The following is a 15,158-nucleotide window of genomic DNA, read 5'->3' on the forward strand; positions in this document are numbered from 1 at the left end:
TCATGGGACGGACTGACTGACGGACGGACTGATGGACGGACTGACGGACGGACAGACAGAGGTAAAACAGTATACCCCCCCTTTTTTAAAGCGGGGCTATCATGTGTAAAATCATACAAGTGTTCGGTAAACAGGAAGTTGTCGAGTGATGAATCTGAAAACGCATCACACGGTATAGCTGACTTATATAAATCCTGAAACCAAATTTCAGAAATCCTTGTATTGTAGTTCCTGAGAAAAATGTGACGAAAATTTTCAACTTGGCTATCATGTGTAAAATCATACAAGTGTTCGGTAAACAGGAAGATGTCGAGTGATGAATCTGAAAACGCATCACACGGTATAGCTGACTTATATAAATCCTGAAACCAAATTTCAGAAATCCTTGTATTGTAGTTCCTGAGAAAAATGTGACGAAAACTTTCAACTTGGCTATCATGTGTAAAATCAGACAAGTGTTCGGTAAACAGGAAGTTGTCAAGTGATGAATCTGAAAACGCATCACACGGTATGGCTGACATATATAAATGTTGATACCAAATTACAGAAAGGGTGGATGTGTAGTTCCTGAGAAAAATGTGACGAAAGTTTCATGGGACGGACTGACTGACGGACGGACTGATGGACGGACTGACGGACGGACAGACAGAGGTAAAACAGTATACCCCCCTTTTTTAAAGCGGGGCTATCATGTGTAAAATCATACAAGTGTTCGGTAAACAGGAAGTTGTCGAGTGATGAATCTGAAAACGCATCACACGGTATAGCTGACTTATATAAATCCTGAAACCAAGTCTCAGAAATCCTTGTATTGTAGTTCCTGAGAAAAATGTGACGAAAATTTTCAACTTGGCTATCATGTGTAAAATCATACAAGTGTTCGGTAAACAGGAAGATGTCGAGTGATGAATCTGAAAACGCATCACACGGTATAGCTGACTTATATAAATCCTGAAACCAAATTTCAGAAATCCTTGTATTGTAGTTCCTGAGAAAAATGTGACGAAAACTTTCAACTTGGCTATCATGTGTAAAATCAGACAAGTGTTCGGTAAACAGGAAGTTGTCAAGTGATGAATCTGAAAACGCATCACACGGTATGGCTGACATATATAAATGTTGATATCAAATTACAGAAAGGGTGGATGTGTAGTTCCTGAGTAAAATGTGACGAAAGTTTCATGGGACGGACTGACTGACGGACGGACTGACGGAGTGACGGACTGATGGACGGACTGAGGGACGGACAGACAGAGGTAAAACAGTATACCCCCCTTTTTTTAAAGCGGGGGTATAATTAGTTTTATCAAACCAAACGGTTAAACCGGTCAGAAATTTAAATGAACCGCATTAGAAAACAACTGTAGAAAGTATAAGGTGACAGAAACAAATTGAACTTCATACTAGGTACTCTAATGTGATTTGTTTAAAATTTTATTAAGTCCAATCTACCTATAGAATCACATGAGTGAACAGATGATCACATGATGCAAATCAGAACGAGGTTGATCCTTTGTAATGCAAAGTTAGACTATTTATTTAGGAGACAAAAAATTAAAATTTCGTATATGTTAGTGTTTGGATAGTCAGGAATTGTTCGTAGTTTGAAAGTTTTACTATAGTGATGTTATTCATAATTTTCATTTGACATGAAATTATGTTTGTAAACAATTTTCTTTGTTAATGTGTTTGCGCTGATAGAGAGGGCACGTGTGTTTAGGAAATTCCGAACAATGGCAGAGGAATTTATTATTTTGGATCCAGTGGTGGAAAACTGCAATGTTTTCCAAGACCAGGCAATAGTGGTGAAGGATGATGGTTCTCTTCAGTTGATTCATACTGGCGCTCCATCATCTTCACAGCCTACCCGTTTACATTCTGTTCCGAAGCGAGCGACAGTTGATAAAAACAAAAAGGGGGCGGAGCCTAATTATGTACCTTTTACCGCAAGTGTTGAAGTTAATCAACAGAGACCGGATTTGTTAGCTCAATACAATGAGCAATTGATTAACAATCAAAAACTTTATGTTGAACAGCAGAAAGCAATTAATGAGCTTACCAAGTCCGTAATTGAAATTAAAAATGCGGTTCTTCACAAAACAGCTGATTCGATTGGGCCTAGTGCGCCGACGCAGTTGAGAAACGATAAACGGGGCAAATCTCCGAATACTTTTTATGACAGTGTCTCGGAGGAGGAATCGGAACGGGATTATGAGTCTTCCCAGGAAGATGAGGAGGATCATGTGGCGGAGGAACCACCTCAAAAAAGAATAAAAGTTACGACGAGTATGTCCAAAATGGAAAAAATGAAAAAAGTTGAGAACATTTTGTCCAAGAAACCAAGATTAGGATCGCCGGTACACGATGAGATAGCAAAAATTGTTAATCAAGGGGCGGAGTCTGCCGTAGATCATAAAAATAAAGAAGTTCAGGAATTAGTGGATAAATTTGTTCGGCCAGAGAATTGTGAATTTCTAGAGGTTCCTAAAGTGAACAAAGTGCTGTGGAGTTCTAAGGAAACATCTAAACGTCTGAAAGATAATGACAGATCCTTGCAAAGAACCCAGGGGTATCTTGTTAAAGGGATGATACCGGTTGTTCAGCTAATGGAAAAGTCTTTGAAAAGCTCATCGGAAGAATCGGAAGAAACGTTTGAACTATCCCTGGACTCCCTTAATTTGTTGTTGTATGCTCATAGAGATCTGTCTAGTCAAAGAAGGAAGTTGCTAACGCCAGCTTTAGACAAAAAATATTTAGCCCTGAGCCACGAAGATGAGAAAATTTCGCCGAACTATTTATTTGGGGACAGAGAAAATCTGGAACAACGGATGAAAGAAATAGACGATAGTACTAAACTGGGCAATAAAATGAAAGTTAAAAGTACATGGAACAAGGATAAGGCACATGTTCCTGAAGTTAAGGACACTTATTCTCGGAATGATAATTTTAAGTCTGACAATGCCAATGGAAGTTTCAAAGGGAAAAGTGGTTTTAAAAACAATTTTTTAGCCAAAAAGGCCCAGATTCGACGAGAGCAGAAGAAACCCTACAACAAGAAAGGAAAGGGGAATCTGGGTCATTAGAAATGGACACAGTTAGTAATAGTAATGTAAGTACATGTACATTATTAAATCTTAATTGTCTGCATAATACTACTGACAACTTTGTTGCGGGAAAAATATCTCAGTATAGTGAGACATGGAAAACAATTACAAGTGATAGAAACCTCTTGAATATTGTATGTCAAGGTTATCACTTGGAATTTGAATGTGAACCATGTGGTACATGTTCACGGAAAGAAATTAAATTTAATGAAAGTGAACAAATAGTTATCGACAATCTGTTAACAAAATTTTTACACAAAAAGGTTATTGAACCTGTAATTCATCAGTATGGGGAAGTATTATCTAGTATTTTTATTAGGCCTAAAGCTGATGGATCATTTAGATTAATATTAAATTTAAGTAATCTGAATGAGCATTTGGAATATAAACATTTCAAGATGGAAACTTTCAAGTCAGCATTAGAATTAGTAAAAAATAAAAATTTCTTTGCAAAGTTGGATATAAAAGATGCATATTACAGCTTAGGAATAAAAAAGGAAGATAGAAAATTTTTGAGATTTACTTGGAAAGGTCAATTGTATCAGTTTACAGCTATGCCTAATGGTTTATCACCAGCTCCTCGCATTTTCACAAAGTTGTTAAAACCTGTGTTATCTTCTTTAAGGAAAGAAGGATATGTTAATTGTGCGTATATTGATGACATTTTATTGGTAGGGGATACTTATGAGGAATGTCTAAATAATGTTCAAGAAACAATGAAATTGTTTGATAGCCTTGGATTTACTATACATAAAGAAAAATCAGTTGTTGTGCCTGCTCAAAACATTGAATTTTTAGGATTCAGTATAGATTCTGTGAGCATGGTAGTGAAATTAGCACCAAAGAAAGTTGCAAATATTGTGAAATTATGCAGAACTTTGTTAAGGAAGTGTTTTGTTACCATACGTGAATTTGCGCAGTTAATTGGAAAATTGGTTGCTAGTGAACATGGTGTCTTATATGCACCAGTTTTTTACAAAACTTTAGAAATACAAAAGGATGTTGAATTAAAATTGAATAAAGGAAATTTTGATGCTAAAATTATATTATCAAATGAGAGTAAACAATGTATAAACTGGTGGATTGAAAACATTCATAATAGTTATAAACCAATTGTTTTTAAGCCACCAGATAGAAAAATTGAATCTGACAGTAGTATGTTAGGATATGGAGCTCTTGATGTAACAAATAATCTTACATTATCAGGTGTTTGGAGTTTGAGTGAACGTAATAAACATATAAATTTTTTGGAACTGAAAGCAGCTTTTCTTGCATTAAAAGCCTTTTGTTGCAGAACTCGTAATGAACATGTACAATTATTTCTTGATAATACAACTGCTATTAAGTATTTGAATAAAATGGGAGGAAGAAAAGAAGAGTTAAATAATTTAGCTAAAGAGATATGGTTGTGGTGTATACATAGACAAATTTGGCTTAGTGTTTTTCATATCCCAGGGAAGTTAAATATAAAAGCAGATGCGTTAAGCAGACACAAGTCTAATTCAGATATGGAATGGATGATTATTGATAGTATTTTTGAGTGTATAATGAATAAACTTGGTCCATGTGACATTGATTTATTTGCATCAAAACATAACAATAGATTAGAACAATATGTATCCCTTGGCCCGGATGTGAAGGCTTTGGCTGTTAATGCATTCTCTTTAACTTGGAATACATTTTATGCATATATATTCCCTCCTTTCAGTGTGATCAGTGCAGTGTTACAGAAAATTTGTCAGGAAAAAGCAACCGCATTAGTCATAGCACCTTTATTTTCAACACAGCCTTGGTTTCCGCAGCTACTACAAATGATTTGCGATCAACCATATATTTTGCCAAAAGTGGAAACGATTCTGACGAATCCCAAAACAAATCAAACTCATCCTTTGAAAAACATGAGATTGGCGGGTTTCAAGATCTCAGGAATAAAATGTGTGAGGGAGGAGTATCAGCAGAGGCTGCCGACATCATCATCAATTCCTGGAGAGATTCTACCAAAAAACAGTATGGGACATATATCAAAAAGTGGCTGCTTTTTTGTGACAAAGAAAAAACGGATCGATTTGATCCATCTGTAAATAGTGTATTAAAATTTTTGTTAGAATTGCATCTAAACGGCTTAGGATATAGTGCTGTTAATACTGCTAAATCAGCAGTATCTAGTTTTGTTTATCTTATTACTAATGTGCAAATTGGAAAACATTTTCATGTTAAACAATTTATGAAGGGAATATTTAGTAAGAAACCTGTTTTACCTAGGTATAATTGTACCTGGAATGTGGAAATGGTGCTAAGTCTTTTAAAGACTTGGAACAAAGATATTACATTAAAAAACATAACATTTAAATTGGCTATGTTATTAGCTTTAACAACAGGTCAGAGAATGCAGAGTATTTTCTTAATAGATATTAGGAATTTGGAACTTGATACATACTCAGTTAAAATTAGATATGGAGACTTGCTTAAGCAAACTAGACCTGGATATCAGTTACCAGAGATATTTATAGAAGCATTTAAGCCAGATTATAGGATTTGTGTGGTTCATACATTACATGAATATTTAGAAATAAATTAAGATTAAATAACACTCAATTGTTTTTGAGTTTCCAAAAACCGTATAAACCTGTAAAAAAGGGTACCATTGCTAAGTGGATTAAACAAGTTTTAATTATGGCTGGAATAGACAATCTTTACACCTCATAGTACTAGAGGAGCTGCTACTTCCTATGTTAGTGGTCGAATTCCTATAGCTACAATTCTTCGCACAGCTGGATGGAGGAAAGATAGTGTGTTTCGAAAATTTTATCAAAGACCAATTACTAATGACAGCTCCTTCAGTAATGAAATCTTATTGGCCAAGAGAAAATAAGATAGTTTGTGTATATAAGGATGTATATAATTCCGAAATTTAGAATTAGTAGAGTTTCCAAGTAGTGGAATATGTAGTGTTTTTAGTATAACTGTTGCTACTTTACATAGATTTTTACTGAAAGTGCAGAACTGAACTCTAAAGACTCATGTGATTCTATAGGTAGATTGGACTTACTAAATTAACAAATTAAACAAAACTTACCTAAGATGTAGTTTGATGTTAATTTGGTAAGGTCCAATCTACCAGAATCACATGCCCGCCCGAGTTGTGATTTGTGCCCACCCTCATTATGGAAGTTTCAGTTCCTGACTTTCTCCACTCTGAAGTCTGATTTGCATCATGTGATCATCTGTTCACTCATGTGATTCTGGTAGATTGGACCTTACCAAATTAACATCAAACTACAACTTAGGTAAGTTTTGTTTAATTTGTTAATTAAGATCTATTGTTTCAAATAAAATAAAATGTTCAGGTTTACCAATATTACAACGAAGATGAACGCCAAGTAATGAGAAAAGCACACATGGTTGTTTGTGGGAGTTGAGCTTAACACATGTGTAACACATGCATTTTAGATAATCTTAAAGAATAGTTTGACAGGGTGCAGCATTTCAGTTGTACATGATAAATATATGAGAAACCAATTTTAGCAAAGGTATCAGGACAAAAACTTCAGAGCAAAAGGCATTTTCATACAAGATGCAAATTTTCCAGATTTTTTTGTTATGAAATATTTAGTATGACCATATGTAATCATTATATTACAGAAACGTGACCAATTATTCAAACTAGACGTATTGCATTTACATTAAAATAATCAAATCCTAAATTTGAAAGCCAAGGTTGAACTGACATGACTGAAATAAATGGGATCTTGAGGACCAACATGAACATAATAAGTGTAGGCAAATTCATCCTAGGCAACACGTCCTCATCGAGGAAAAACTTTGTTTTCTTAAAAATGTATAGTTTATCAAAAAATAAGAAAGGTAGGATACATATGATATCAGTACCAAAGCATTGCCTTCTGAGCTATTAGTACTTCCTTGGACCACAGCACAATATCATAATGACAAGGTTTATAAGCAAGGCTTCCAAAACGGTCATATATTCCGGTCATGACCGAAACTTTCATAAAAAGTCCGGCTGCTCTCAGCCTCAAACGGTCAAATAGAATTGGTTTGCCACTTTTTGTTATTCAAGGCATTTTTCATAAAACGGTCATTTCAATTTTGACCAACTATCGATCATTAAAAATGTCCGTTTGGGGCTTTGGACATGTCCACTTGGGCATACTATTTCACAAAGATATTTCGGTCATAATTGGGTTTATTACAACAGATGCAGCAAATGTAAGATTCTTTGAAGTGTCTCAGTTAGTCTAATTCTCTGGATACATAAATGTACGGCTTGGTCTTTAGCTTGTGTACATCAATAAAAAGTAGGAAAAAACACGTTTTCTTTTATTTAAATCACAACAACATAACAAGCTGTCAAACAATTATCCCTTCAATAAGTTATATTGAAGCCATAAATCATTCACTGATTACAGGTTTGTTACCTTTGATGAGGTGTCCTTAGCTTGTCTTTATCAATAGAACTAATGATGCATAACAATGTACATAAATATGATCAGGTAACGAGGTCAAATATGTAAGCATGTACGGAACAACATCCTATTTAATTACGCTTTATAGATATTATTTTAAATGAGCATTCAGTTTAACAAAGTTCCCTGATATTTAAAAGTTATTCTTCAAATAAGTATATTTATAAATGAATAAGTATGATATCAGACATATATTATTTATTTGACACTGTACATCGTGTTAAATACAGGGGTACTATAAAGGGGAAAATTAATTGAAATATATAGTAAAAACACCAAGAAAAGCTTCGCTTGTGTATACCAAGCTGACTTGTCCAATGAATAAGAGGGGCGTTCTCTATTCTTGTTCTCATATTAAAAAAATGTTTTTACAATTGAAATCATAAAGAATAATATCCAATCATGACAATCTCTGACTCTTATAAAGACTTCGTCTGAAATTGAACAGTTCCCTAATGCAATTTCTTTAATGGAAATTTCACGTATTTTGCCGGTTTCAAGTGTCGAATGCGAAAGGGGTTTTTCAAGGCAGAACATTGTTAAATCGCTAAGGTGTAGTCTGGGTATTGATGCTTTAGGTCAACTTATGAGAATAAGCTTAGTAGGTGTAGATGTTAAAGACTTCGACCCTGTTCCTGCAATCCGCAAATGGCAATCCGTTCGTAACCGCCATGTATATCAGAACAATGCATTTAGCAAGCTGATTAATGTTAGATCTTAAATTAGACTAAATGAACTGTAATCTTGTGCTATGATCTGTGCTTCTTTTCAATGAACTCATTGTAATATTTATTGCTTGTGTTTGTCAACATTGTGCTATTATTGTTGTTATATGCTTACATATCATGTTGTTTTTCATTAAATTATCTACCAACTGAGTATATTTTTTATTTATTCCTTATTTTCTAAATCGGGTTTGAAAATTGTACAATGAAAAATGTTATCACTGTTCAGTACAAGGTTTAAAACAATATCCTTCATTGGGCCTCCTCAATGTTATCTATAAATACCGCATCAGTTGTAAAGGTCACGTGGTCAGGTAATCAATACACAAAAAGAAAAGTATCACATGTATCAAGCTGTACTACAATTAAAGCCAGTTGTCATCAACAGTTTAAAATAATATGGCCTTAATTAACAAGTTAACAAGTGTAAGGTACTCACAGAGAGAAGATAGATTATTTAAACACAAACAAAAACGAAAACATAAGAAAAGTCAGGTACTGAAGCTGACTGATTCAATGATGGCTCCCGATACACAGAAAAATGACACAATACCGAGGATAATATTTTATTTATTTTTAGAATGAAGACAACAAAACAGTTATAAATAATTTTATTGCATATAACACTTCTAATTACTTAAGACACATATATCTTATGCATCCTCTCAGTTACATTTAAGTATCCAGCTGATCATTGACTGTCAAAAATATTTCTTTGTAAAATGTCGGGCTGTCGTCAGGAAATTTTGGAAGCCTTGTTTATAAGTATAGAGCCGAGTCAAGCGGATATTTGATCATATAACCAAAAATAATTAAAAAATAATATCAACTCGCGTGTCATAGATTCTGGTACTTCAATGACCCCTATGATAAAGACACTTTTAGCTCTACAATTTTTGTGGTTTATATATATATTTGGTTTCAAATATTTGGCTTGGATCATTCCCCATAAAGGTTATTCCATATTCCAACCAGATGCTCCGCAGGGCGCAGCTTTATACGACCGCATAGGTTGAACCCTGAACGGTTGGGGCAAGTATTGACACAACATTCAAGCTGGATTCAGCTCTTAATTTGGATTGTGATTAAATAGTTGACACAGCATAGGTTTTGGACACAGAATGAATGTGGTCTAATGAACTTAAAATATTTTTTTTGTCTTTGAGCAATCACTATGCTGTTGAATATTAATCCTCTCAAAAAAATGTTTGAAGAAATGTTCTTTTTATTTATGAAATCTGAAATGAGAAAAATTAAACCCCCCCTCCCCCACCATTTTTTTTTCACATCCCCCTTTCCCTTTTTTCAAAACTGATCTCAATTCAAATTTCTAATGGAGTTTGCAACAATAACTACTCATTTAAATACATCATAAAATATTAAAATGTAACAAAAAGTGCTTGTTATCACTGAATGGTAAAGAGTGTTTTAATTTATCAGTTGGTAGTAAAAGTGAATATACATTAAGCATTGTATGAAACAATGATTTAAGTTGATTCAACTACTATTCTGGACAAAGAAAGATAACTCCAATCAATTGAAAATTTCTTGCTATTGCACAATATTGTGCAATTAGATATTTCTTGCTATTGCGCAATACTGTGCAATTGAAAATATTTGCTATTGCACAATACGGTGCAATTGAAGATTTCTTGCTATTGCACAATACTGTGCAATTGAACATTTTTTGCTATTGCACAATACTGTGCAATTGAAGATTTCTTGCTATTGCTGAATACTGTGCAATTGAAAATTTCTTGCTATTGCACAATACTTAATATAATAATTTTGGATCCTGATTTGAACCAACTTGAAAACTGGGCCCATAATCAAAAATCTAAGTACATGATTAAATTCAGCATATCAAAAAAGCCAAAGAATTCAATTTTTATTAAAATCAAACTTAGTTTAATTTTGGACCCTTTGGTATTTAATGTAGACCAATTTGAAAACGGGACTAAACACTAAGAATCTACATTCCCAGTTAGATTAGGCATATCAAAGAACCCCAATTATTCAATTTTTGATGAAATCAAACAAAGTTTAATTTTAGACCCCGATTTGGACCAACTTGAAAACTGGGCCAATAATCAAAAATCTAAGTACATTTTTAGATTCAGCATATCAAAGAACCCCAAGGATTCAATTTTTGTTAAAATCAAACTAAGTTTAATTTTGGACCTTTTGGACCTTAATGTAGACCAATTGGAAAACGGGACCAAAAATTAGAAATCTACATACACAGTTAGATCCGGCATATCGAAGAACCCCAATTATTCAATTTTTGATGAAATCAAACAAAGTTCAATTTTGGACCCTTCGGGCTCCTTATTCCTAAAAACCTGTTGGGACCAAAACTCCCAAAATCAAACCCAACCTTTCTTTTATGGTCATAAACCTTGTGTTTAAATTTCAAAGATTTCTATTTACTTATACTAAAGTTATGGTGCGAAAACCAAGAATAATGCTTACTTGGGCCCCTTTTTGGCCCCTAATTCCTAAACTGTTCAGACCTCAACTCCCAAAATCAATCCCAACCTTCCTTTTGTGGTCATAAACCTTGTGTTTAAATTTCATTGATTTCTATTTACTTATACTAAAGTAATTGTGCGAAAACCAAGAATAATGCTTATTTGGGCCCTTTTTTGGCCCCTAATTCATAAACTGTTTAAACTAAAACTCCCAAAATCAATCCCAACCTTCCTTTTGTGGTCATAAACCTTGTGTCAAAATTTCATAGATTTCTATTTACTTAAACTAAAGTTATAGTGCGAAAACCAAGAAAATGCTTATTTGGGCCCTTTTTGGCCCCTAATTCCTAAAATTTTGGGACCAAAACTCCCAAAATCAATCCAAACCTTCCTTTTGTGGTTATAAACCTTGTGTTAAAATTTCTTAGATTTCTATTCACTTTTACTAAAGTTAGAGTGCGAAAACTAAAAGTATTCGGACGACGACGACGACGCAGGATGACGACGCCAACGTGATAGCAATATACGACGAATTAAAATTTTTGCGGTCGTATAAAAAGTGTCCTGGATGCAAAACAATTTGAAACGTGTTGAGTTTGATGCTTGCTTATCATGTATATTGATAAACATTATGTATTACCTTTTGCCTCTTTTTCATCAGCCTCATTGAGTTTTGTAACAACTAAATAAATAGCATCTGGTGATAAAAAAGTTTGATGTGTTTGATAAAATTCTTCATCTCCTGCAAAATCCCATAACAACAATGTGGCGTACTCCTCTTTGTCCTTAAAATCAACTTTAGATTCTGTCATGGTTTTAATATCCCTTCTTGCCTCTTCGAATACTTTGTTTGGCTGCAATGTAGCAACTGTAGATTCAACTTGAGGTTCACTCCCCAATGGCTTGACTAGAAGATTTAGTTTTTCAGTCTCTAATTTCTCTGTTTCATTAACATATTTTCTTGGGTTTTTTTCCTTATTGGGTTTGCTTGCCTCGGCTGCGACTGGTGTATCAATCCTTTCTTGGTCTTGACTCAGCTTTTCTTCGATTGGTTTCAACAGCCTTGCATGGATTTCATTTTCTTCATTTTTTCCTATTATTTGAAAATTTTAAAAAAAAGTGTGTTAAAATTAATTTCATTATATAGTGTACATATTTGTATTGATATTTGTACTGATTAGTCCACACTCAAATATATTTAGTTCTAGGCACTTGAGCAACTTTTATCACTATTCTGTTTTCAGTTAAATATTAAGCAATTGCTATCATTGGAATTTATTACAAAATGTATAGATATAATTCAATTTTAATTAAAATGCTAGCATAAAAACATTTTCCTCAAAATTGATTTAACTTCAGGTACGTTTGACATATGAGACCAATTTTTAAAATCATAAAATATCTATATATTCTAATGCAACAACTTTTTTAACGTTCATTTTGATTGGATAACGTCACTTATTTACATGGCATCAATTGACACGCAAGCGCAGACGGCATATGCCAGATTTAAAATACATGTTTTAACGTTGGTGTATGTCAGTTTCATTAGAATGGAGATAACAATATTGTATTAAGTCGAGACTTAAAATACAATACAGTTATCTCCTAATTGTAATCATCCTAAGCACGAGAAAAGTTAAAATGCAAAATCTCGACAAAACAACTTTGCAATTCTTATTCATACTTTAAGGAAACTTCGAATTGCTGAGAAGGATTTGTCTTTGATAAATATCAACATCATACCATCTAATTTCTTCCATATGCCATCATCAGACATTGCTTTGCATTTAATTTTGTGAATTTCGATTCCATTTGTACTGGTAACATCTGAAATGTCTTCACCAAACAATCTTCTAATCAATGACGTCTTTCCAGCACCTTGTTTTCCAACAACTACTAAACGTATGTCTCTCTTTTTCTCAGATCCTGACTCTAGTAATTTGAGATACAAATCAATAGATCTTTGGTCAGCCATTACTTTTATTTCAGTTGGAACCATATCACCTAAAATGATATTTTTCGTAAATGTTTTATTAAAGCATAGCATAACTTTACTCATCTATACACATATAACTATTCTTTTGAGTGCCTGTTTTCATTGTATGTAAGTTTTAGAAGTTTTGTTAGAATCTATAGTTTTAATTGAAAGTCTTAGTGAGTTGAATTGTCATGATTCGTTCAAAAATTTAATATTTAACTAGACCTAAGCTCGGACATACAGATGGACATGAGTAACACGTAATGCCCCTTCTCTTCTATCTGGGCTTACAAATCATAACAAAGTTAACAGCTATACAGTAAGATTTGTCCTTTTTATTTATATCAAAATTGGTGAAAAAATCAAACAAAAAATCTTTTCATGATTTGTCTCCTTGTTATAAAAAAATCTTTTTTTCACACAATAAGTTATTTGATAATTTTATACTTTGTATACATATAATACCACTGAAGTTTCTACCCATTCATTATATGGTCATATACTTTTTAAATCCACACAAATGGTTAAGCTCAGTCAATTGTTGAAAAAAGAAACAAATGTCCTATATCACTACACAGAGATTCCCACAAAACTATTTTTTTCGCAAATTGGCCCAAAATAGACTCAGTAAAATCAAAAGCACTTATATTAATACCCAATAACTTATATTCCATATGATCTGCATTTTTGTTTCATATACTGTGGAATAAATAAGCATTAACACATCTCATTTCAATGGAGATTAGTTTGTCCCGCCCCTTTCAAATGTGGTCAATTGGTCCAAGTTCACAGTTATCGCGCCTTGATTTTCATTGTCGATTTTCGTTGTCCACGAATATAGTCCTAGTGTGAACAGTATGTTACTTGCCAATCTTTTTTATACCCCTTCCAAATTTATTTCTTCATGTTTTATGCCTCAAATAGCAAGTAGTGGGATACAATTACACTGTGAACAAATTTAATTCATGAATTTTAAAGTAAAGTAGTGATTTGGTCCAGCTGAAAAAGGTTAAAAATAAGCATTTCGGAAATTGTCATAAGATTTCAAGACCCCTGGAACATAAAATTTTCCATATTTTGAGTTAGAGCCGATGAATTTTCTATAATCTTTAATTAATTTGTCCCAAAAGTAGTACAACACACTGTAAAAATATTATTGAGAAAGCGCAGGTGGGAATTTTTTTATGTCTATTTATTGTCTAAAAGAAATGCACTACGAAATAACTGTGTTATAACTTGGACCAATTGACTTTTAGATTATTGCTTATTTTACATGAGATTGTGATACAGAATTAAATTATTGCGTGCATTTATTATTACTATTTTGTCATTTTTTACTTAAATGCAATTTTAATTTTTATGATTTTAAGAAATTTCATTCATACAAAATATTTCAAAATGTGAGTTTAAATTATTGCGTTTCAACTCTGTCGCATTTTTCGCTATAATCAAAACCTTGCATTAATTTCTGAATTTTCAGTGAGAAAAATTAAGAAAAAACAGAGAATTGAGCCGGAAAATAGAGACAAAAATCATACAAAATAACAGAAAACATAGCCTGAGGCAACCAAGGGGTCTTAAGAAAATCCAAAACCCAGAGGCGGCTTCAGCTTGCCTCTCAAGAAATATTTTTACTGGTTCACAGTTCCATTATTTTAACCCCCCCCCCCCCCCCCAAAAAAAAAAATTGAACATATTTTATCTGACCGAGGGAAATAAAATGGAGGCTTTTTTTCAAATCTAAAAATGAAACGCTATCTTAAAAGCAATTAGAAAGCAATTTTCCATATAATAAAATCACCAAGGAAAAACTCTTTTGAAAGAGTTGATCAACACTTATTTTCAAATTTGTAAGAAGCCCTGCTGATATAAATCTTTGAAATCAGTTCGATAAAGACTTGTACTCATGGAAACTTTCACAATTCATTTTTTCCATACCATTCTTATCACCTATTTGAGGTAAGGGCCTACTATTCGCATTGCTGAAAGGGGTACGGTTGCCTATAATTGCTTACATCCACTTTATTTTAACTTTGGTGGATATTTGTCTCATTAACAATCAAACCACATCTCATTATTCTTATATCAAGGTCAGATGAAAACTCACATCGAACAGCAAGCTATAAAGGGTCCCAAAAATGACTAGTGTTAAACCATTCAAACGGGAAAACCAACGGTTTAATTCTATAAATAAACTGTTAACACAGAAAAATGTCTTGCCTTTTTGTAATTTTGATATTAATGCAAATATACCATTAACTTAGTTTAAACATATTTGTTCATAGTGGATTTGGAATATTGCAACTAATATTAATCCCTTTCCACTTAGCAGGTGCCAGTGCTACCCTGTAGCGGCATTAGCCTGCTCTTTTTTTCGAAATCTACAAGGGTGT

The 15,158-nt window shown here is 33.3% G+C and overlaps 2 protein-coding genes across 2 annotated transcripts in view; one reads left to right on the forward strand and one right to left on the reverse strand.

Moving 5' to 3' along the window:
- Nucleotides 1-15,158, reverse strand: part of LOC139497850 (uncharacterized) — a 497,218-nt gene that overhangs the window by 462,352 nt on the left and 19,708 nt on the right. Inside the window, exons 5-6 of the mRNA XM_071286089.1 lie at nt 12,531-12,791; nt 11,425-11,877 (exon numbers count right to left, since the gene is read on the reverse strand). Coding sequence (XP_071142190.1) covers nt 11,425-11,877; nt 12,531-12,791 — 714 coding nt within the window. The remainder of the gene's footprint in view (nt 1-11,424; nt 11,878-12,530; nt 12,792-15,158) is intronic.
- Nucleotides 1,455-3,950, forward strand: LOC139499175 (cilia- and flagella-associated protein 184-like). Its single transcript, XM_071287858.1, has one exon. It carries the CDS (start codon nt 1,734-1,736, stop codon nt 3,081-3,083), a length of 1,350 nt encoding a protein of 449 aa, XP_071143959.1. The 5' UTR covers nt 1,455-1,733; the 3' UTR covers nt 3,084-3,950.

This window comes from Mytilus edulis, chromosome 12 (genome assembly GCF_963676685.1).
Source record: "Mytilus edulis chromosome 12, xbMytEdul2.2, whole genome shotgun sequence".
Lineage (NCBI taxonomy): Eukaryota > Metazoa > Mollusca > Bivalvia > Mytilida > Mytilidae > Mytilus > Mytilus edulis.

Excerpts from the sequence above, each read along its gene's own strand:
- LOC139499175 (XM_071287858.1), top strand. The coding sequence starts at position 1,734 with ATGGCAGAGGAATTTATTATTTTGGATCCAGTGGTGGAAAACTGCAAT.